The 23,754-nt window shown below is 40.7% G+C and overlaps 1 protein-coding gene across 1 annotated transcript in view; it reads left to right on the top strand.

Moving 5' to 3' along the window:
* The window catches only part of myo1f (myosin IF), a 145,012-nt gene that overhangs the window by 50,750 nt on the left and 70,508 nt on the right, over window positions 1-23,754 (top strand). Inside the window, exons 3-7 of the mRNA XM_087976073.1 lie at window positions 13,381-13,470; window positions 17,560-17,654; window positions 21,240-21,327; window positions 22,325-22,414; window positions 22,941-23,072. Of these exons, the coding sequence (XP_087832199.1) occupies window positions 13,381-13,470; window positions 17,560-17,654; window positions 21,240-21,327; window positions 22,325-22,414; window positions 22,941-23,072 (495 nt within the window). The remainder of the gene's footprint in view (window positions 1-13,380; window positions 13,471-17,559; window positions 17,655-21,239; window positions 21,328-22,324; window positions 22,415-22,940; window positions 23,073-23,754) is intronic.

Raw genomic sequence — 23,754 nt, forward strand, 5'->3', positions numbered from 1 at the left:
TGGCCAAACTGCAAATTACTTAAGAACAGCAATATGTATTCAGAACATGAATTATTGCATATAATTATTAGTTATCATCATCATTTATTTTCCCCAATCAGAGCTTTTCCCTCAAATAGATCTTGAAGGCATCATTCCACTCTTACTCATGTCAATTTACAATAATTTACCGCATATTTTGATGTTTTCACATTACAGTGTTTCCAACTGTTCTTCTCATGCAAACATATTTTTTATCTTCAATGTAACAATGACATCTTTAAGTCAGCAAGATATCTCTGCAACATTATCACACCTTGATTGAAGTCTAAACTGATTGAATCAAATTGCCTGATTCAGGCCCCGTTGAGAGGGTCTGAAGTTATACTTTGTCAATAGTGCCAGCAAATGACATTTTACTTTGTACATTTAAATCCTTCTAAAGTTTTTGCCTCCTTTAATTTTGTTTTCAGACACTCTTCCAGAATTATTTGTTAACTTGATTTAATAGGTGCCCACAGATTGCTCAGGTGGTAAATGCACGAGAAACTAGTACAGCCAATGAAAATTTCCAAAGCCAATCATGTTCCGTATTGAGTTAGCTAATCTCTTCAAATCTATCAATTTTGTGGCTCTCTGTTCCAGGCTGAAAAAGCGGAAGAAAAAAAAGCATTTCACCAGTGAATTGATGTTGGAAGATATGGATGACAATGATTGGCATAGACAGCAATGAGCTCAGTGGTGACTCCTCTTATGGTTTGACTGCACGTCACCACTTGAACATAAAATATATAGAGTGAGGTAACAGAGGTCTATTGACATTATCAAACTAGCACAAGAGGGCAAAAGGGAAAAATTGTTAAAAAGGTATGATTTAGACTTTACAGAAAATTGAAGTTAAAAATCACACAACACCAGGTTATAGTCCAACAGGTATAATTGGAAGCACACAAGCACATTTGTCAGCCACCTAATGAAGAAGCAGCGCTCCAAAAGCTAGTGCTTCCAATTAAACCTGTTGGACTATAACCTGGTGTTGTGTGATTTTTAACTTTGTACACCTCAGTCCAACACTGGCATCTCCGAATCAGAAAATTGAACACAACCTTATTTGAATTTAAGTAATTTCAGGCTTCCACTTCTCTTAGTTGTAAAGTACAGTTAATGCTTTTGCATTTTCTCATTGGCTTCAGTTTTATGGATTGTTTTTCTTCTTAAACTCTCTGGAGTCTAGAAGAATGAGAGGAGATCTAATTAAGGTCATTGACAAAGTAGACATAGAAAGGGAGTTGTGCATTTAACTACATTTTGACCACATATGTGCTTTAGGCTTGTTCAACAGTATTTATAGAACATAGAACATTACAGCACAGTACAGGCCCTTTGGACCTCGATGTAGCGCCGACCTGTCATACCAATCTGAAGCCCATCTAACTGACACTATTCCATGTATGTCCATATGCTTGTCCAATGACGACTTAAATGTACTTAAAGTTGGTAAATCTACTACCGTTGCAGGCAAAGCTTTCCATACCCTTACTACTCTCTGAGTAAAGTCATAGAGTCGTAGAGATGTACAGCACAGATGCAGACCCTTCGGTCCAACCTGTCCATGCTAACCAGATATCCCAACCCAATCTTGTCCCACCTGCCAGCACCCGGCCCATATCCCTCCAAACCCTTCCTATTCATATACCCATCCAAATGCCTCTTAACTGTTGCAATTGTACCACCCTCCACCACATCCTCTGGCAGCATACACATACCACTCTCTGCATGAAAATGTTGCCCCTTAGGTCTCTTTTATATCTTTCCCCTCTCACCCTAAACCTATGCCCTCTAGTTCGGGGCTCCCCGACCCCAGGGAAAAGACTTTGTCCATTTATCCTATCCATGCCCCTCATAATTTTGTAAACCTCTATAAGGTCACCCCTCATCCTCCGCCGCTCCAGAAAAAACAGCCCCAGCCTGTTCGGCCTCTCCCTGTAGCTCAAATCCTCCAACCCTGGCAACATCCTTGTAAATCTTTTCTGAACCCTTTCAAGTTTCACAGCATCTTTCCAATAGGAAGGAGACCAGAATTGCACGCAATATTCCAACAGTGGCCTAACCAATGTCCTGTACAGCCGCAACATGACCTCCCAACTCCTGTACTCAATACTCTGACCAATAAAGGAAAGCATACCAAACGCCTTCTTCACTATCTTATCCACTTTCAAGGAGCTATGAACCTGCACTCCAAGATCTCTTTGTTCAGCAACACTCCTGAGGACCTTACCATTAAGTGTATAAGTCCTGCTAAGATTTGCTTTCCCAAAATGCAGCACCTCGCATTTATCTGAATTAAACTCCATCTGCCACTTCTCAGCCCATTGGCCCATCTGGTCCAGATCCTGTTGTAATCTGAGGTAACCCTCTTCACTGTCCACTACACCTCCAATTTTGGTGTCATCTGCAAACTTACTAACTGTACCTCTTATGCTCGCATCCAAATCATTTATGTAAATGACAAAAAGTAGAGGACCCAGCACCGATCCTTGTGGCACTCCACTGGTCACAGGCCTCCAGTCTGAAAAACAACCCTCCACCACCATCCTCTGTCTTCTACCTTTGAGCTAGTTCTGTATCCAAATGGCTAGTTCTCCCTGTATTCCATGAGATCTATCCTTGCTAATCAGTCTCCCATGGGGAACCTTGTCGAACGCCTTAATGAAGTCCAGAAAGATCACATCCACTGCTCTGCCCTCATCAATCTTCTTTGTTACTTCAAAAAACTCAATCAAGTTTGTGAGACATGATTTCCCATGCACAAAGCCATGTTGACTATCCCTAATCGGTCCTTGCCTTTCCAAATACATGTACATCCTGTCCCTCAGGATTCCCTCCAACAACTTGCTCACCACTGAGATCAGGCTCACTGGTCTATAGTTTCCTGGCTTGTCTTTACTGCCCTTCTTAAACAGTGGCACCACGTTTGCCAACCTCCAGTTTTCCGGCACCTCACCCTGTGACTATCGATGATACAAATATCTCAGCAAGAGGCCCAGCAATCTCTTCTCGAGCTTCCCACAGAGTTCTCGGGTACACCTGATCAGGTCCTGAGGATTTATCCACCTTTAACTGTTTCAAGATATCCAGCACTTCCTCCTCTGTAATCTGGACATTTTGCAAGATGTCACCATCTATTTCCCTACAGTCTATGTCTTCCATATCCTTTCCCACAGTAAATACTGATGCAAAATATTAATTTAGTATCTCCCCCATTTTCTGTGGCTCCACACAAAGGCCGCCTTGCTGATCTTTGAGGGGCCCTATTCTCTCCCTAGTTACCCTTTTGTCTTTAATATATTTGTAGAGACCCTTTGGATTCTCCTTAATTCTATTTGCCAAAGCTATCTCATGTCCCCGTTTTGCCCTCCTGATTTCCCTCTTAAGTATACTCCTACTTACTTTATTCTCTTCTAAGGATTCACTCGATCTATCCTGTCTATACCTGACATATGCTTCCTTCTTTTTCTTAACCAAACCCTCAATTTCTTCAGTCATCCAGCATTCCTTATACCTACCAGCCTTCCCTTTCACCCTGACAGGAATATACTTTCTCTGGATTCTTGTTATCTCATTTCTGAAGGCTTCCCATTTTCCAGCCGTATTTTTTCAAGATTTAGTAACTGCTCCAAAAGTGGTAATCAATGCCATGATCACAATACCAAATTTGCAACATTTGTTTGAAAGCAAGAGGTTGCTGAGGGAATAAGTAGAACTCAAAGAAGATTGGCGAAATCAATTCATAAGTTACATTATGACTAAAAGTAATTGTGGGTCAAAAATCCCAGAAGATAGTGGCTGAATAACAGAATCATATTTTAAATGGGAAAATAAAAGAAATTTAAAAATAAGGCATTTGACCAAAAGAGGTACAGAGAGGTCCATATTAGTGATAGCAAAGTTAGCCAAACATTTCCTTAAAAGCCAACTGGAGAGATGATGCAAATTGAAAAAAAGATTATGAGGAACAGTTCAATAAGATTTCGGGAAATAGAAATACACCATTGGGTTCCTGTTTCACCATTCTCTGAAAATCATGATTGATCTGCAAACTAACTCCACATCCTGGGATATGTCTGGATTGAAATAAATTTCTGTCAATATCAAATTAAAATGAGCAATTGTTCCAGCATTGAATATTATTAAAGAGGAACTGTGTCAAATTAGGTTCAGATCCCTGAAAAGGGCCTGAAATGATATGTCAGGAAGAATCTAATAGTCTCCTCCTGTGCTTACGTGGATGTGTACAATAAACTTCGCAAAACGTAAAGCTCCATATTTCTCTGCAATAAACTATATCTACTCACTAACCCATCAGCATCTCTGTAATCTCTTGTATTCTTTCTCACAATTTTACTTGTGCATTAATTTGATATAATTCAACTGTGTCTGTGCACAATATAATTGCCAACCTCTTGAACACCCTTGATCCTTGCTTTATGCTTAGCTACTTCTTTAGCTAAATTATGTAGCTAAATTCTCTTTGATATTGCACTATGTGCTTCAGTCCTCATAACCAATCTTTAATGTGGTAGCTCTTTAATGATTTCTGGAGATTCCCAAATATAATTTCCAGCACAGCCTCTATATTTATATATTCTGTGATGTTCTCAAAAGCTTCAATTGAATTAGGCCAGCATGATCTGTACTTTACAAACCAATGCCTTTCTAAGTGCTGGGTAATGTCATCCCATTTTATAGACTTGAAGATCACAAAGATAAATACAGCTTAAGGAGGCCATTTGGCTGATCCTTCCATAGAAATTGCTAATCTTCCCTATCACGACATCTAAGTGCCTTTTAACTGCATAATGCGGACATATTTGCTGTACATTGGCTGTAAATAGGTTCCTCTATGCTGTTACCCACAGAGGTCAACAGTCATTCTGAAAGCAACAAAGCAGTTCGGGAGTAACCATCAAAGAGGATTGGTGAAATCAATAAGCAACATTATAAATGAAAGCAACTGTGGGTCAGAAAGGTCAACAAGAAGCAGCTGACTATCATAAGCATATTTTAATTAATAAATAAATGGGAAAGAGAATAGCGTTTGAAAAGTAGGGTTTGCAAAACAAAAGCAATATAAAGAGAAGCATGTCAAGCAAACCAAAGCACTGCCTTAAACGTAAATAGCAGTAACAATGTGATAATGATGCAAACTGAAAAAAGATAAACGGGAAACGTTTCTGATCCTTTTCTGAAATGATTAAAAAGTAAATAAAAGGCCAGGTCAGGCAGCATCCAAAGAGCAGGAGAATCAACATTTCAGGCATAAGCCCTTCATCAGGAAAGCCCCTGCTCCTCGGATGCTGCCTGATCTGCTGTGCTTTTCCAGCACCACGCTCTCGACTCTGATCTCAGCATCTGCAGTCCATGCTTTCTTCTAAGTAAAAAGCCAGTCCAGATTAATGCCCTCATCACAGTAGAACGGAAGTAGACAGGGAAAGAAGCAAATTGGAGCAATGCAGCTGATCGATAGAGAGGAGAAAGATGGCTGTAGTAGGGAGGTGCTGGAAGCAGTTTCTTGGAATGGGGGAAAGTGAATAGGCAAAATACCAGCCTAAATTGAGAGAGTGGGAGGAGAAAGTCCTGTGAAACTGGGGGTGGGGCAGATGGAGAAGAGTAGCAATTTGAAACTCTTTAGAAGTAATGAGTTGAATTAGGTTAAAAATTGAGGAGAAAGTGAGGTCTGCAGATGCTGGAGATCAGAGCTGAAAATGTGTTGCTGGAAAAGCGCAGCAGGTCAGGCAGCATCCAGGGAACAGGAGAATCAACGTTTCGGGCATAAGCCCTTCTTCAGGCTACATTCAACCGAAGAGCACTGTTTGTCAACTTGACTGAGAACAGAAGAAGAGAACTGGGTTAATGATGCAACTTTTTTCAAAAAATATATATTCTTCACAATCAATATCACTGCTTGGCCAAGAATCATGCAGTTCCTCAATTTATCCCTCTTCGAGCCTCCAGTCCCTTCCCCGGTCATTAATCCCAATGTGGCACCCCCAGATTCATACTTAAGGCCACTGATCCTGACAACTTGAAGATCGACCTTTTCTAACACTATCCAATATTAGATGTTCCAAGTTTCTTGTCATTTGTGCATTGAGAAGGATGCCATGACAGAGGTGAAGGCACCACAAGGGGGTGCTTACAATTTTAACCCTCAATATCTAAGTAGGTCAGTGTAGGGAATTGATCTGGACCTCATTGTTGAGATCATTTTGTTTTCTTAAGAATAGAAATCTTATCAATTCTGAGATATAAAAGTACTTTAAAATTAACCAGAGACCAATATTCTAATTTTGTGGAAGAACCTACACTTGGGGTCTCTCTTTCAAAATAAGGGATCACCTATTTCAGACAGAGATGAGGAGAATTTCTTTTCCTCACAGAGGCTCATGAGTTTTTGGAACTCTCTCAAAAGGCAGTGGAAGCAGAGTCTTTGAATATGTTTGAGGCAAAGTTGGAGTTATTCTTAATAAGCAAGGTGATGAAAGGTTATTGAGGGTAGGTGGGAATGTGAAGGAATCAGATCTGCCATGATCTTATTGAATGATGGACCAAACTCAAGAGGCTGGGTAAGCTTCTGCTCTTAATTTTTATGTGTGTATATTCACTACATTTCTAATGTACAATTTGCAGTTAGGGCAGTACTGTAGATGTCAACTATTTGGATGTTGAGCTTTCACTCATTTTCTGAAATACAAGAATAGAAATACCTAAAGAGGAAATTCTATATTGACTTGCATGAGAAAGGACCTCTCCTTTCAGAGGTCAAACACATAGAAGGAAGTTAATTTACTTAGACACATACAGGCCCAATTTCTGCATATTTTGCACCAAGTTCAAAATAAGTATCAATTCTGTGTGTTTTAGTTTAGAAAAGAAGTCAATTTTCATCGCTCACTGCCCTATCCCTTTTCTATCTCAACTATTTGATCCAAGGCAATTGCAAGTGGGCTCCAAGATGCCATTTAGCTGCAAAATTTAGTGCATGCATTGGATTTGGAGGGCAAAGACTCCTTCAAAATTAGGCCTGACAGGTCTCAAGTGAATAATGCCAGGAAATTGCAGATAACAGTGATCACCAGTCACCATTTGCAACTCCTTAGATATTGAAGTAGTCTGTATCCATATGCAGCAAGACCTGGATAGCATCTAAGTTTGGGATGTAGCAAGTAATATTTGTACCACAGAAGTGTCAGTCAATGACCGTTTCAACCAAGGGAGAATCTAGCCATTGCTCCTTATGTTCAATGACATCACTATTTCCGGTTCCTCCCCTACTATCAAAACTCTGAGAATTACCACTGACTAGAATCTGACTGGATGAGCCATATAAATGATGTGGCAATGAGACCAGATCAAAGGCTAGGAATTGTGTGGTGAGTAATTCACCTTCTACCTCCACACTCCTGGAGCACCATCTACAAGGTACAAGTCAAGAATAATTTTCATTTGCCCCCATATCCAACAATACTCAAGAACCTCCACACCATTCAAGACAAAACATCCTACTTGATAAGCATCTAATCCGCCACCTTCACTTTTTACTGTCTTCATCACTGATGCATAGTGACAACTATGCGTACCACATATCAGATGCACTGCAGTAACTCACATGGCTCCTTCAATAGTACCTTCCAAGCCTGTGATCAGCCTGAAGAACAGAGCAGCAAATGCATGGGAGCACCACCAACTGCAAGTTCCCCTTCAAGCCACTCACCATCCTGACTTGGATCAAGTCACTGTTTCTCAACTGTTGCAGGATTAAAATCCTGGAATGCTCTTCCTAGCAATATTGTAGGTGTTCCTATTCCCCACAGACTGTAGAGGTTTAAGAAGGCAGCTCAATGCCATTTTCTCTGTGGCAGTTAGGGACAGACAATAAATGCTGGGCTAAGCAGTGATACACACATCACATGATTTAGTAGGAGTTAAAAGGCACCGTTTAACATCACTGCCATTGATATTACAGACTCCGATGTTATGACGGAATCTTATGCTGCCCAGCTACTAAACCTACCACAGGAATTTAATAAACTGGGGATTATGGTGGGTTTGTACTCCGCCGCCTTCCTGCCTCCTTCCCCTGGTGTGAGTCCTTTGGATGGCCTTCTGCCAACTGAGGGCCTCAAATGGGTAATTAAAATCCATGTAAGGCCTGGACCCCACTACTACTGGTATTAACCCATTGGCAGACAACGGCCTGCATGAGGGTACCAAAGGCTGACCAGGAACCCAGCATCAGGAAATCCACTGAGAGCCTCTCCCCTGCTTTTGCTGCTGATACTTCTCCCACGACCTTCCCCTGAGCCCACCTTACCACTTGGCAAGGCCTGACTTTCTGTGACAATACTAGATCTGCTGCAACCAGCACCAATGATGGGCTGTTGTTCAATACAGCGACTAGACCCTGATTGGTTGGCAGCTGTTCATGGATGGGACTTCTGGCCTCCTCCACACCAGCGCTTTGACCAGAGGAAGGCCTCGATTGTCTGATTTAATAAAGATATGACAGACTTTCTCTAATTGAGCTGACACTAGCCCTGCATGTGTATGGAGTGCACCCTCTACAGTTGTGGCATCAACAAATACAGCCTTAATCTTTGGTCTAACCAATCTACAGCTCCCTCTCATAGTGCTTCAAAATTCCCCAGTTTTATCATTAACAACATTGCAACACATCTCCTATTGATAAATGTGTTTCTAGATTTGGACAGGAAAATGGGGAAGCCAACACATTGGTTGTGACTTGAGCCCTAGCAGTCATCCAGAACTGCATGCAGTCACTGTAACTTCTACTATTCATTTCCCAACAGCTGAGAGATATAGTTATACAGTCTCCATTGTCACTGCTCTGTTCACTCTGAGACGTTCACAAAGTAGCATATCTATTTTTCATGTGCCAACATCAAATGTTGCAATATTCACAGGAAAGCATTGCAACTTCTTCTTTACGGAACAGATTCACACTCTGCATAACGCTGCTTCCTCTTCCTTTGGTTTGGTCTGTACTGTCATGACTAATAATGCCACATAGAAGTCATGTTGCTGTCATTGTAATCCTATTTATTTGGCTCTTAGGAAGTGGAGTCTCAACGCATAACAATTTAGTCACAAAGACGTAAGCAACTCTTTGCTATGTTTGGCTAATTGGTAGTGTCACTGTCTGAGTTAGAAGCTAGTGCTCCTCTCCACCACCTGATCATATTATCTTTAGACTGATACTTCAAAGCTCCAGAGAGAGAGCGGGCCGTGCTATCAATAATGGTAGCTGCTGAGTAAGAGAAAAGCTCTTCAGCTTCTGCTGTGGTTGGGGTCAAAATGGGAGGGATCCTGTTTAATGTCAAAGTGATCTGCTTAACCAAAGTGTTGGTTAAGGAATACATACTGGCAAGGCCACCAGAAATAACTCTCTTGCTCTACTTCAAAATAGTAACATGGAATATTTCACATCCACTTGAGAAGTCAGATAGCACCTCAATTTCAGGTCTCATCTAAAAGGCAGCAAGTGCAACAGTGCAGCACTCCCTTAGTATTGCATTGGAATGCCAACATTGAGGTTTTTTTTATATGTGCTCAAATCTTGGGGAATTAAACCTAAAACTTTGTGAATTTACAGGCAAGAGAGCTACCAACTGAGCAACAAGGAAATTTCCACATTGCAACAGAATATTGCAAGAGCTGACCATCTTCGCCAAAACTTTTTAGTTGTATCTGGTAGTGTAGTCTATCACTGGCAACTAAGCAACTAATTGTAGAGAAGAAACAAGAATGTAATTGGAAACCTACAGAGAGCTGCAGCCAAAAGACCTAAAATCAGTGTATCATGCTCAGGACGTTTTACGAAAACTTTGTAACATTGATTTTCAGGATACATCTGGATTCTGTGGACAAAGTTAAAAATCACACAACACCAGGTTATAGTCCAACAGGTTTATTTGGAAGCACAAACTTTCGGATCGCCGCTCCTTCAACAGGTAGTTGTGGAGGTTAAGGTCATGCTCACAGAATTTACAGCCAAAGGAGTCCAGTGTCATGGAGATGTGATACAGTAAATAATCTTAGATTAAAATTTCCATCTTTTATAATGGGATATTCTGGTTTCTATTCTTTGATATGTAAATCCCAGATCTTCTTTTCAATTACATTCTCAAGATAGCTCAGGTTTTTAAACAATAGGTATGAGGTCTATCTGTGTCCCAATGCTGTATCAGACTGACAAAATTAAAAATCACACAACACCAGGTTATAGTCCAACAGGTTCAATTGGAAGCACACTAGCTTTCGGAGCGATGCTCCTTCATCAGGTGGTTGTCGACCATCTAATGAAGGAGTGTGCTTCCAATTAAACCTGTTGGACTATAACCTGGTGTTGTGTGATTTTTAACTTTGTACACCCCAGTCCAACACCGGCATCTCCAAATCAGACTGAAAAGCCCTCTGTATAGCTTTACAGAGTTTTACGTGGATTCATGCAGTTTTTGAGCAAAATAAAACGTAATTCTGCAAAAACAAATTCACCCCATAAGCTTATATGTGTGTGCATGTAGGAGCAATAGATTGAGTGTGCATGTGAGTGTGTGCATGTGGGTGTGAGTGTAGAGTGATAGAGAGTGTGTGCGTAGATTCTGTGGAAATACACTACCACTTGTGTTAGCTACCGTGGCATAAATACTACTACCAGTTCTGAGCATACCTCAGGGAAAATGAAATATAAATAAAGTGGCAAGTTTGCAGATGCAATGGTGACTTTGACACAACCGCAACACTCTCAGTATGCTAGATTCTGTTGAAGACATACATCAAGCATTTTCACATGATGTGCTGGGTAATGAACTTTTCGTCATTTCTGTCTATGATTAAAGGAACAAGTGCCTCTTTAAAGCAATGATGTAGAAAACATGGAGAGTCATTGTTACATGCTTTTACCTGACTTTTTTTTATATTCATGAATGGGATGGTGGTGTCACTGATAAGGCTGGTATTTGTTGCCCATGACTAATTTCCCTTGAACACATTAGTTCTCTAGATTGTTTTAGAGTGCAATTAAAAGTCACCAACGTTGCTGTGCACCTAGAGCTATATGAGGGCCAGACCAGGTGAGTAGAGCAGGTTTCATTCCCTAAGGGACATTAGTGAACCAGATGGGTTTTCAAGAAAATCAACAATGGTTACATGGTCTCCATGAAGCATTTTTTCATTTCCAGATTTTTAAAAATTGATTTCAAATCCCAACATCTGCCATGGTGGGATTCAAACCCAATCTCACAACATTAAAATAAAACAAAGAACTGCAGATGCTGGACATCTCAAACAAAAACAGAAATTGCTGGAAAAGCTCAGCAGTTCTGGCTGCATCTGTGGAGAGAAAGCTGAGTTTTAATGTTTCGAATCCAGTGACCCTAACTGATGGCAGCTAGAAACCATCTGTTTATGCTGAAGGTAGGATGTGATGGAGGAAAGGAATGAGCAGATTGGCAGAGATGGAGCCCAGCAAGAGAAAGGGATGGATGACAGAATGCTTAAGAGAAAGAAAAGCTGATCATGAGGACCACAGTAAGTGCAAAAGATTGGCTGTGCAGAAAGCAGCTCATGTCATGAAAGGGCCTAGGATTGTGAGAGTGGAAAAAGCACATGGAAGAATGTGTTCAGGCTCTAAAACTATTGAACTCAATATTGAGTGCTGAAGGCTGCAGGCTTCCCAACTGGAAAATGAGATGCTGTTCTTCAAACTTGCCTTGAGTCTTGATTACTATCAAGATTAGAGTGGTGCTGAAAAAGCACAGCAGACCAGGAAAATTGATGTTTCAGGCAAAAGCCCTTCATCAGGAAGGCTTTTGCCCGAAACGTCGATTTTTCTGCTCCTCGGATGCTGCCTGATGTGCTGTGCTTTTCTAGTACCACTCTAATCTTGACTAGTCCCCAGCAACTGCAGTACCGGAATGCAAAGTATGGGCTAATGGTAAGATTCTTGGTAGTGTAGATGAGCAGAGAGATCTCGGTGTCCAGGTACACAGATTCTTGAAAGTTGCCACCCAGGTTGACAGGGTTGTTAAGAAAGCATACGGTGTTTTAGCTTTTATTAATAGAGGGATCAAGTTCCGGAACCATGAGGTTATGCTGCAGCTGTACAAAACTCTGGTGCGGCCGCACTTGGAGTATTGTGTACAGTTCTGGTCACCGCATTATAAGAAGGATGTGGAAGCTTTGGAAAGGGTGCAGAGGAAATTTACTAGGATGTTGCCTGGTATGGAGGGACGGACTTACGAGGAAAGGCTGAGGGCCTTGAGGCTGTTTTCATTAGAGAGAAGAAGGTTGAGAGGTGACTTAATAGAGACATGCAAGATAATCAGAGGGTTAGATAGGGTGGACAGGGAGAGCCTTTTTCCAAGTATGGTGATGGCGAGCATGAGGGGGCATAGCTTTAAATTGAGGGGTGATAGATATAGGACAGATGTCAGAGATAGTTTCTTTACTCAGAGAGTAGTAAGGGTATGGAATACTTTGCCTGCAACGGTAGTAGATTCGCTACATTTAAGTCGTCATTGGACAGGTATATGGACGTACATGGAATAGTGTAGGTTAGATGGGCTTCAGATTGGTATGACAGGTCGGCGCAACATCGAGGGTTGAAGGGCCTGTACTGCACTGTAATGTCCTATGTTCTATGTACCCACTTCCGCCTTGCTTACTTTCATCCAGCCATCTCTCTCTCTCTCTCTCCCTCTCTCTCTCTCTCTCTCTCTCTGGGCTCCATCTCTGCCTATGTTCTCACTCCTTTTCCCTTTAACCCTTGACTTCAGCATAAACACCACCTTTCCTATGTACCATCAGTTCTGAAGAAGGGTCACTGAACTCGAAACAGTAACTCTTTCCTTTACACAGATGCTGCCAGACCTGCTGAGTTTGTCCACCAATTTCTGGTTTTGTTCCTCAACAGCATCAGTTGGGTCTGTGGATTACTAACCTAGTGATCCAGACTACAACTCTAGTCTGGAAATAGCATTGGGTTCATATACGACCGTTTGGAGGCCAGGTGTGCCTCTATTTGGCTTGCTATACTAGCCACCCACAAAGATTGCAGATATCCTTCCAAATCCAATTGAATCCAAATCTGATTTTTTTTTGGTTAATCCCCAGAGCTCAACCCCAATGTTGCAACATGTCTTGCAGGGGGAGAGTGGGGTTTCTATACGGCAACAAAGAAACGTTACAATTTTCTTGGGATGGCTGAGGTAGTAGTGGGGCGGTGTAGATGTTACAGCGATAGACAGGTGAAACTTCTCTGGACTGTCAGTCTCAATTCTCAGCCATTACTACAGTAAAATGCCTTGACTTGTATCTCAGACATATATCGGTTCAGTGCTCATCTCAGTAAACCCTTTCAAACAGATGCCTTACTTCACAGACAGGGAAATTGAAATTTATCAAGGAGCTGTAAGTAAATGTTAAATTTTACTATCTTCTTTTCCCAATGCAAACTTCTAGAATTAGCCAGCAACTCTGACATTGAGAAACCTGCAGCACATCTATTGTGTTCCGCTATGTTGCATTTTTCTTGTCTGTGGTTGTGATTCGTGTCATGCCAGCAGCACAAGCCTGTACCATTGGCTACTTGCAGATGTTGTCAGTGAGTGGAAGAATTTGTCTCTCAAAGCACCTTTCCCAAGTACTCATAGTAAAATTAAAAACATTTTGTATGTGGTCAAATCTGTACCTACATTCAAGCTAGTTGCAGTTTTTAGTTGAACTGAAAGATTTCTGTTGTAAACGAAGCCTGACATGTGGTTGAATTATTCATTTTTGAGAAAAAAGTGGTTTTTGCACCTTTTCAATGTTATTTCTATCCCTCCCCTGTATGCATAAAAGTTTAGGCCATTTCACAGGTGATGCCATCATCGCCCAGTATTATCCTGAACTGTAAGCATCCACATGCAGTTGGACAACAATTAAGCGTGATCCAATCTTAGCCTGATAACGTCACAAAAGGGCTCACTGGATAAGTATCAGAATCGGCAATAGTCCACAAAGATCAACTCCAGATGCTGGAAATAAATCATTAAAACAGACATTCTTGGGAACATTCTACAGATAATTCAGAGTGGAATGTGTCTCAAGACTGAGAACAACACAGTCCAGGAACAGAGTACGCTGACCTCTAAATATATGGGGGTCGAAAAGTGTGGCGCTGGAGAAAGCACAGTAGGTCAGGCAGCAACCAAGATCAGGAGAGTCGACGTTTCAGGCATAAGCCCTTCATCAGGAATATCTTATGGTCTGGCATCAGACAAGGATGTATAGATAACTGCTGCTAGTATCTCATTAACTGCAGCATGTCCATATGCTTCAGTTAGGATATTTGCATTTTAACATTAAGTAAAACCAAACATCTAATTTTAAAAGAACTTTTAAATGAAATATATAGTTTTGTGTGAAAGTGTGAGCTATATTTTAATATGTGTGTAAGGAGGGAGAAGGGGAAATCAGATGATTATACTTGGTAGAATTGCCATCTTACATTATCTGTCATGGTAAGTTCGAGGTCAAACTGTTTAAATGTTTTTATTTGAAACAATGTTGATGCCATCACAATATTAGTGATATGATCAAATCAGGAGTGGACCAAAGTTTTTTGCTGTTTAGTTCAATATCATTTCTATTTTGAACCTTTCTATTTTGTTGCAATATTTGTACATTGTCTTTAAACCCAACATGTTCCCGTCTCTAGAAAGCCATAAGAATTCTAACATAACTAAGTCCAATATGTTAGTTGAAGTAAAAAAAAGTCTCCTGTTTAAAGAAAGAAGGAAGATAAAACCAAGACCACAATGGTTTAGCAAGAAGGCGAGAAGAATACAAAGAAAGGTCAAATGAGGAAGTGAAAAGTAGAAAGGTCCCAGGACCAGCAACTGAGGACACTTAAAGCAGTAACTGAAGGCGATATAAAGGGTAAAACCTCAAGAAAACAGCAAGCAGAACCCAAAATAGCTAAGCTCACCTAAAAATCTAGTTGAAAAAGCAGTAAGTGATAAATTCAGTAAAATTGCTGCAGATGATCAGGATCTTGTAGATAGAGAATATTTTTCATGGTCAATTAGTATCAGTTCATCTGTTCATCAGTGACTCACAGTAATAGAGCTGTTTAATAATTATTTCCTGGTGTTCAGCTCCATTCATGTCTCTGATAGTAGAACAGCATCTTGGCTTTGGTTGTCACGTATAGGGATAAGTTCACACGACATCAATACCGCTCATTGATCACTTCCAATAAGAGGAGCAAGTACTTCCATCTAACCTTCCACTGCATCACACACATCAGATCCTTTGCTATCACCATGTGGAACAGTCTTTACAAGCAATGGATTTCAGGCTGACACCTTGGCATTTCCTGGTTGGTAGGCCACCATGATCAATGGTCCCACTTGCTTTTATGTGAGGTTAATGAATTGACAATTGATATAAGCAATAAACAGGCCCTCATCTCTACCTGTGTGGAACAGTGGAAAAAAGTAGTGCATATTATTTTTGTATTTTTTTCTGTTGTGACAATACATTTCTTGAAATATTTACTGTAAGGGAAACAAATACAAAACTGAGAAGGATATACCTTAGTTATAAAAGGTATCAGTGAGACAACATATGGAGCATTGTATTGGTGTCCTTATTTAAGGAAAGATGCAAATACTTTACTTGTCCTATTGTCATCTTCATTAGTCTAGTACTATCATTCCTTTCATCATTCGATCTCTTCCATCTTCTTTCCTCCTTTCTATTTCTGCTTTGTTTATCCTGGCTCTGCGCTCACGTAAAATTGTTATACCTTTAACTTTTAGTTCTGATGAAAAGTCACTGACCTAAAATGTTAATTCTTTCCATGCATGCTCCCTAATTATCATTGGCTTATTTCTTCCATTTCAAGATTATCCATGCTTCTCCTCGCTCCTAAGTTAACTGTGACTTCTGCCATTCAACATGTTTCTGAACAAAGAGACCTTGGAATGCACATTCATGGTACCTTGAAAGTGGAGTCACAGGTAGACAGCACAGTAAAGAAGGCACTTGGTATGCTTGCCTCTATTGATCAGTGCATTGAGTATGGGAGTTGGAAGGGCATATTACAGCTGTACAGGACATTGGTTAGGCTACTTTTGGAACATTGTGTGCAACTCTGGTCTCCCACTACAGGAAGGATGTTGTGAAACTTGAAAGGGTTCACAAAAGATTTACAAGGATGTTGCCAGGGTTGGAGGATTTGAGCCAAAGGGAGAGGCTGAATAGGCTGGGGCTGTTTTTCCTGAAGCATTGGAGCTGAGGGGTTTATAAAACCATGAGGGGCATGGATAGGGTAAATAGATAAGGTCTTTACCCCAGGGTGGGGGAGTCCAAAACTAGAAGACATAGGTTTAAAGTGAGAGGGGAAAGATTTAAAAGGGATCTAAGGGGCAACATTTTCACACAGAAGGTAGTGTGTATATGGAATGAGATGCCAGAGGAAGTGATGGAGGCTGGTACAATTGTAACATTTAAAAGGCATCTGGATGGGTATGTGAATACGAAGGGCTTAGAAGGAAATGGGCCAAATGTTGGCAAATGGGACAAGATTAATTTAGGATATCTGGTCGGCATGGACGAGTTGGTCCGAAGAGTCTGTTTCCATGCTGTACAGCTTTATGATTCTATGACTCCATGTGCAGGATCATCCTTGAATGACTAATTCCCTGCAAGATGCCTAATCTGCATTCAATAGACCTTCCTGATAGGATGAATGAGATTGGGAGCTGTGTTAGGAATGCATTTTAAAATTATTTTTCTAAAATGACCAATATTTTAACGTGCGATCTGTTAAGCAGTAGTTCAGCCATCACCGACACCTATGATATGTCGCAGGGGAAAGCAAAGAGTGAGTCAAGAACATAGTGGTCATTCCCCATTGATTTTTCCAAATGGATGTTGTAGCTTCAATGGCTACTCTGGATATACCATGTGAAGAAGGAACTTTCTCCATTCTGCCAGAGAATTCATGTGAAAAATTCCCAATGGATTAAACTAAAATTGAATTATTAATGGACATGACTGCAGAGATCAAATTGGGTCTCACAAGACAGGGAAGATAAGCCGATCTATTAGATAATTAGTGCAGTATGAATGACTGTGGTTCACAGTACATTATCAGAATAACAGGTCAATAGCGTAGAGAAGACTCATTCTGTGCTATGCTACTTTTACATTTGAACTAAAATATTTCAGTTACATTTCAGTTATAGCAGATCATTTTCAACTCCTGTGTGACCAATTTTAGTTTGAATTCCTGTCCTGTAGAAAATAGCTGCAAGAATTTAGTTTGATGCTAATCAATTTTCAAAAGTTTCTTTTATTACAATCTTTGATAATTTCAAGAAAATATACTCATTTCATAAAGGACAGCAGTATGCTGAGTAAAACGTTCTATTGAGCTCATTGTTAATTCCACCTGTTTTAAATACAATGAATCTCCTTTGGTTTAAACAATTTCTTCTTTATTTCCAGGCTCAGTATGAAAATCCACCTCATATTTATGCTCTAACAGACAATATGTACAGGAATATGATGATTGATGCAGAGAACCAGTGTGTTATAATCAGGTATGAAACAGTAACTATTCACTGATTACAGGAAGACAAAAGCCCATTAAACTCAATCTGAATATTTTATTTATTGACCATCAAATACTCCCACAAGATTGCTGACAAGAAACAATTGCTGGTGGACAAGCAGCATCGGGAGATGGAGAAGTCAACGTTTCGAGTGCAACCCTTCTTCAGGACTGGATGTAGGGGGAGCTGCAGATAAAGGGGGTGGCAGGGGCAGGGTGGTGAATTGGGCATAGGTGAAGAAAGGCAGGGTGTATGACCAGCTTGGTCAATGGGAGGAATGAATCCAGTTGGTGGCAGGGAGCAATGGAAGGGAAGGATAGAGGCTGGGAAGGGAGTCGGGGGATGGGAAAGGAGGTTATTGAAATTGGAGAACTCAATGTTGAGTCATCTGGGCTGCAGGCTACCCAGGTGGAAGATGAGGTTCACCCTTTCCCCATCCCTTCAACTGCTCCCTGCCACCTATTCATTCCTCCCATCAACCAATCAGGTCATAGCCTCTACCTGTCTTCAGTCATCTCCACTTCACCACCCTGGCCCCACCATCCCCTTTATCTGGAGCTCCATCTACCCCCCACCTGCAGTTCGGAAGAAGGGTTACACCCAAAATGTCAGCTTCTCCATCTCCTGATGCTGCCTGGCTTGCTGTGTTCTTCCAGCCTCCTGCCTGTCTTCTTTGGATTTCACCATCTGCAATTATTTTACCTACACTATCACAGAGCCACACTCAAACATTATTGCCACATTCTGGATTTGGATTTGCCTTGCTGAGCTAGAAGATTCGTTTTCAGATGTTTTGTCACCATACTAGATAACATCTTCAGTGAGCCTCTGAATGAAGCACTGGTGGTGTAGCCCACTTTCTATTTATATGTTTGAGTTCCTTGGCTGGTGATGTCATTTCCTGTGGTAACATCATTTCCTATGGTAAAAACAATGACTGCAGATGCTGGAAACCAGATTCTGGATTAGAGTGGTGCTGGAAAAGCACAGCAGTTCAGACAGCATCCAAGGAACAGGAAAATTGGCGTTCCGGGCAAAAGCCTTCCTGATGAAGGGCTTTTGCCTGAAACATCGATTTTCCTGCTCCTTGGATGCTGTCTGAACCGCTGTGCTTTTCCAGCACCACTCTAATCCAGAATCATTTCCTATGGTGATGTCATTTCCTGTTCTTTTTCTCAGGGAGTACTAAATGGGATCCCAGTCAATATGTTTGTTGATAGAGTTCTGGTTGGAATGCCATGCCTCTAGGAATTCTCATGAGTGTCTCTATTTGGCTTGACCTAGAATGGATGTGTTGTCCCAGTTGAAGTGGTGTACTTCCTCATCCGTATGTAAGGATACTAGTGAGAGTGGGTCATGTTGTTTTGTGGCTAGTTGATGATCATGTATCATGGTGGCTAGTTTTCTGTCTGTTTGTCCAATGTAGTGTTTGTTACAGTTCTTGCAAGGTATTTTGTAGATGACATTAGTTTTGCTTGTTGTCTGTATAGGGTCTTTCAAGTTCACGAGCAGCTGTTTTAGTGTGTTGGTGGGTTTATGGGCTACCACGATGCCAAAGTTTGAGCAGTCTGGCAGTCACTTCCGAGACGTCTTTGATGTAGGGGAGAGTGGCTCGAATTTCTGGACGTATTTCGTCTGCTTGTATGGGTTTGTTGCTCAGAAATCGATAGACTGTGTTCATTGGGTACTCATTCTTCTTAAATACACTGTGTAAGTGTTTTTCCTCTGCTCTGTGTAGTTCCTCTGTACTGCAGTGTGTGGTGGCTTGTTGAAATAATGTTCTCATGCAGCTTCATTTATGGATGTTGGGATGATTGCTTCTGTAGTTCAATATTTGGTCCGTATGTGTTGTTTTCCTGCAAATCCTGAGTTGGAGTTCCCCATTGGCTGTTGTTCTACTGCGACAACTAGGAATGGCAGCTTGTTGTTATTTTCCTCCTCTTTTGTGAATTCTGTGCTAGTAAGGGTATTATTGATTGTCTTGAAGGTTTTCTCTAATTTGTTTCATTTAGTGAACCCAAAGTTTGGGTTAGATGGTTGGCAGAGCTCTTTGTTTGAGTCTCTGCATTACTGCCTCTGCTAAGAACTCTGATATCGGAGATCCCATGGGTATTCCGTTGGTTTATCTGTAGGTTTTGTTGTTGAAGATGAATTGGGTGGTAAGGCATAGGTCCACTAGTTTGACGATACTGTCCTTGCTGATGAATTTGGTGGTGTTTGGTGTATGTGTCTTTGGTTCTTCTAATAACGTAGTCAGCATTTCCTTGGTCAGGTTGATGTTGAAGGATGTGAACAGGGCTGTTATGTCAAAGGAGAATATGATATCATCTTCTTCCATCTTGGTCTTCAGGAATTCTTGGGTGGAGTGGATGGAGTGGCGTGAATCTTCTACTAAGTGTTTTTTTAGTCTTTGGTGTAGCTCCTTGGCCAACCTGTAAGTTGGTGTTCCAGGTAGTGAGGAGAAAGTGAGGACTGCAGATGCTGGAGATCAGAGCTGAAAAATGTGTTGCTGGTAAAGCGCAGCAGGTCAGGCAGCATCCAAGGAGCAGGACAAGGTAGCAAGACTATGGGTCTGAGGGGGAAGTGGGGGGGGCGCTCCTGGTTTGTGAATTTTGGGTAATCTGTGGAAGCGCGGTGTGTTGGATCCACCTGGTTTCATTTTTTGGAAGTTGATCTTATTTATTTCTCCAGATTTCTGACGTTTTTTGGGTAGGGCTGTGATTCGGTTCTGTAGTTGTGAGTCGGATCTATTGCCACTTGTTGGTATCTGCAAATAGTGCATTTGCTTTCTCAATGTAGTCTCTTTGATTTAAGATTACTGTCAAGCATCCTTTGTCTGCAGGTAGGATAACAATGTTTTTATCTTTTTTTAGTCTTTTTCGTGCTTTCCTTTCTTGTCTTCACAAATCTTTTCAAAAATTATTACCACAATGCTTTAAAATTATAACTCTTTAGACCTTTGAATTTAAAGCAACACATCTCTCATAAGAACTAAAGCACAAGAGATGAGTGTTATGACATGGCGGTGAAACACCCAGAAAAGCTCACCTCGCCTCATAATCTGTTAAAGTTTGAGTGATAGAGAACTACCCAAATTCCACTATTTAAAGAAAAAAAATCAATTTATTCTTTAACTCCAAAAGTGAACATTAAACAACAACTATTTACAGCTCTAAGCCCCCTTTCTTAACTACTTATAATCTACCTTCAATTCTATAATAATATACAGTTCCAATAAACATGTATTAAAATTACATCAACTTAATTTCAAGATGAAATACAACTTTATTTGGACTAACATATTAAAAATATTTGCATTTCTTCTGTAAAATGTCAAAAATTGTCATGCAAGTGGTGGCCACATTGCTGAGTAGCTGCAGTGCTTTCAATTTCTCACTCTCCTTTTCTGAATAAAAGGTCAAAAGGGGTATTGTGAATCCTGTTGAAATTATGTGAATACTGTCTGATGACTGCAACTCTAAACATGAATGAAATATCCTAGGTATGTGAAGCATATAGACCAGTGGACATTTATATCATTTCAGTAATTTGTGATTTTTTTCTGGCTTCCAGTGGTGAAAGTGGAGCTGGCAAAACAGTAGCAGCTAAATATATTATGGGGTACATCTCCAAAGTGTCAGGAGGAGGATCAAAGGTTCAGGTAATGACAAAAGATCTGATCTTTAAAAATTTATTTCAGCATTTCATTGTGATCAAGAGTGAAAGATTGCACCCTCAGTTTACAGGTTAAGGACTCCCTGTGGACTTGCTGAAGAATAATATGGGGGTGGGGGGAGACAGTTACTCCCACAAGGGCCATAAACAGCATTGTCATATTCAAATCAGGCAGACAGGAAGTGAGAGGCCTCCTACTTCATTTTGGTTTTTTTCAAAATGCCAGGCAGGCACCTGTTCGGAGGAATACCCAGGGGAAGTGGACTCACGAGTTTGCATTCAGCCTCCCTCTGTTTGGCCAATTTAAGTGGACACAGAATGCCAGCTGGTGACACTCTGCAGAAAGGGTGGATCTGCTTTTGCAGTTGCATGAAGAAGATGATCAGGGTGGGAGGTCTCTATTATTATGCTGCTGTTGCAACAGCTGCAGCGGCTCCCCCAGCACACCCAGAACCCAGACATTTATAAGTGGACTGAACTCAAGAATACTTTCAGATCCACACTCTGTGTCTGGCTCAGATGAGATTCAGCCTGGCAGGGTATATGGACATATACATCCAGTTGATATGAGGAAATATATGCAGCTAAACCCCGATTGTAAAGGATTGTCAACCTACTCTACACTCATTTCAAATTAGTTTGTTTTCTCACTTAGCATAAGGGCTAACAACAGCTTCCTCTGGTATCCCTGCCAATGACACACTTCAGGGAAACCTTGAAGATAGTGAGAAGAACCAGGAATGTCCCCTTCTCTAGTCATCTCATCTGGTTGCAGCCAGTACTGCATGTCCTCACCCCAAGAGAAGTCACCCAACATTTCAAGAATGTGGAACCGTAATGTTGCTAGCCTGTGTGTTTATTATCCAGGAATTGAGCACTTTACAGGTACATAGGAAGCAACATCTTTGCCAGATGTAGGCTGCATGTTTGTAGTGGAGACAAAACTATCTACATCATTTTTTAATTTGTCTATATTGTTCTAGCATGTAAAAGATATCATCCTACAGTCAAACCCTTTGCTCGAAGCCTTTGGAAATGCCAAAACTGTACGAAACAACAATTCCAGTCGATTTGTAAGTCACTGTTGTGGAATTTTCAAATATCTCAGTATTTAAGAATCATTGAGCCATGTAATTCTCAGTGACCCTAATGGGAATGAATTTTCACATGAAGTCATCCATAGGGATTATTACACAAATTCTTTCTCCAGTCTTTTCTATAATGTTCTCCCAATGATATAACAAACAATTAGAAGAAAATCTGCAATAGTTCACCCACACCATTCATGTAAGTAATCCATTTGCCACAAAATGTTCATCGCCTATCCTGAATTCAAAGAATTCATCCACTTGACCACTGGTATTCTGTACCTTACTATTAGCCCAACCTGATTACCTTGGTTTACAGAACAGGGATATGCACTGTTTCATTTTAATTAGTGATAATATTAATTTAGTTATATATAATTTAATTATTGGAGGCATTTTCATGCCCTTGGTGTCCCTACGAAATATAGGTTGGTGTGGTTGGAGAGAGAGAGAGAGTGAGGGAGACGTATGCATCACTGTTCTATACTGACATGTATTATTTCTGCCAAAGGGAAAGTATGTTGAAATTCAGTTCAGTCGTGGTGGAGAGCCTGATGGAGGTAAAATCTCAAACTTTTTGTTGGAAAAATCCCGAGTTGTTAGCCAGAATGAGAGTGAGAGAAACTTCCACATATATTACCAGGTAATGCACCACTTCCTTACCATCTGACTTTAATGAATTGAGAATGTAGACTCTACCTCTAATAGGTAAAAACAATGACTGCAGATGCTGGAAACCAGATTCCGGATTAGTGGTGCTGGAAGAGCACAGCAGTTCAGGCAGCATCCAAGGAGCTTCGAAATCGACGTTTCGGGCAAAAGCCCTTCATCAGGAATAAAGGCAGTGAGCCACTGCTTTTATTCCTGATGAAGGGCTTTTGCCCGAAACGTCGATTTCGAAGCTCCTTGGATGCTGTCTGAATCTACGTCTATGAGTAAATGTATCCAAGTAGAAATGCTTACTTAGAGGTCAGTGGATGCACAGCAGTAAGATAAAACAGAAATCTTGTTGGAAAATTAAGATGAGTTTATAAGTAAAACAAGTTTAAACAGCCATCAACAAAAACTTGGAAAATTTATTGCCTAAATAAATTGGTATTTTTTTACTTGCTATGACCCCTGAACCAAATTTATACAATAAAAGTCTTCCAGAAGGAACTATGCACCTGGTACTTCAAGTTCTCTTTGTTCAGTAACATTCCCTAGGACCTTACCATTAAGTGTATAAGTCCTACCCTGATTTGCCTTACCAAAATGCAACATCTCACATTTGTCTAAACTGAACTGAATCTGATACTTCTTGGCCATTAGCCCACCTAATCAAG

Source organism: Chiloscyllium plagiosum, unplaced genomic scaffold (genome assembly GCF_037043375.1).
Source record: "Chiloscyllium plagiosum isolate Xiang-an unplaced genomic scaffold, Cpla_swu_hap1 HiC_scaffold_28, whole genome shotgun sequence".
NCBI classification, from domain to species: Eukaryota; Metazoa; Chordata; class Chondrichthyes; order Orectolobiformes; family Hemiscylliidae; genus Chiloscyllium; species Chiloscyllium plagiosum.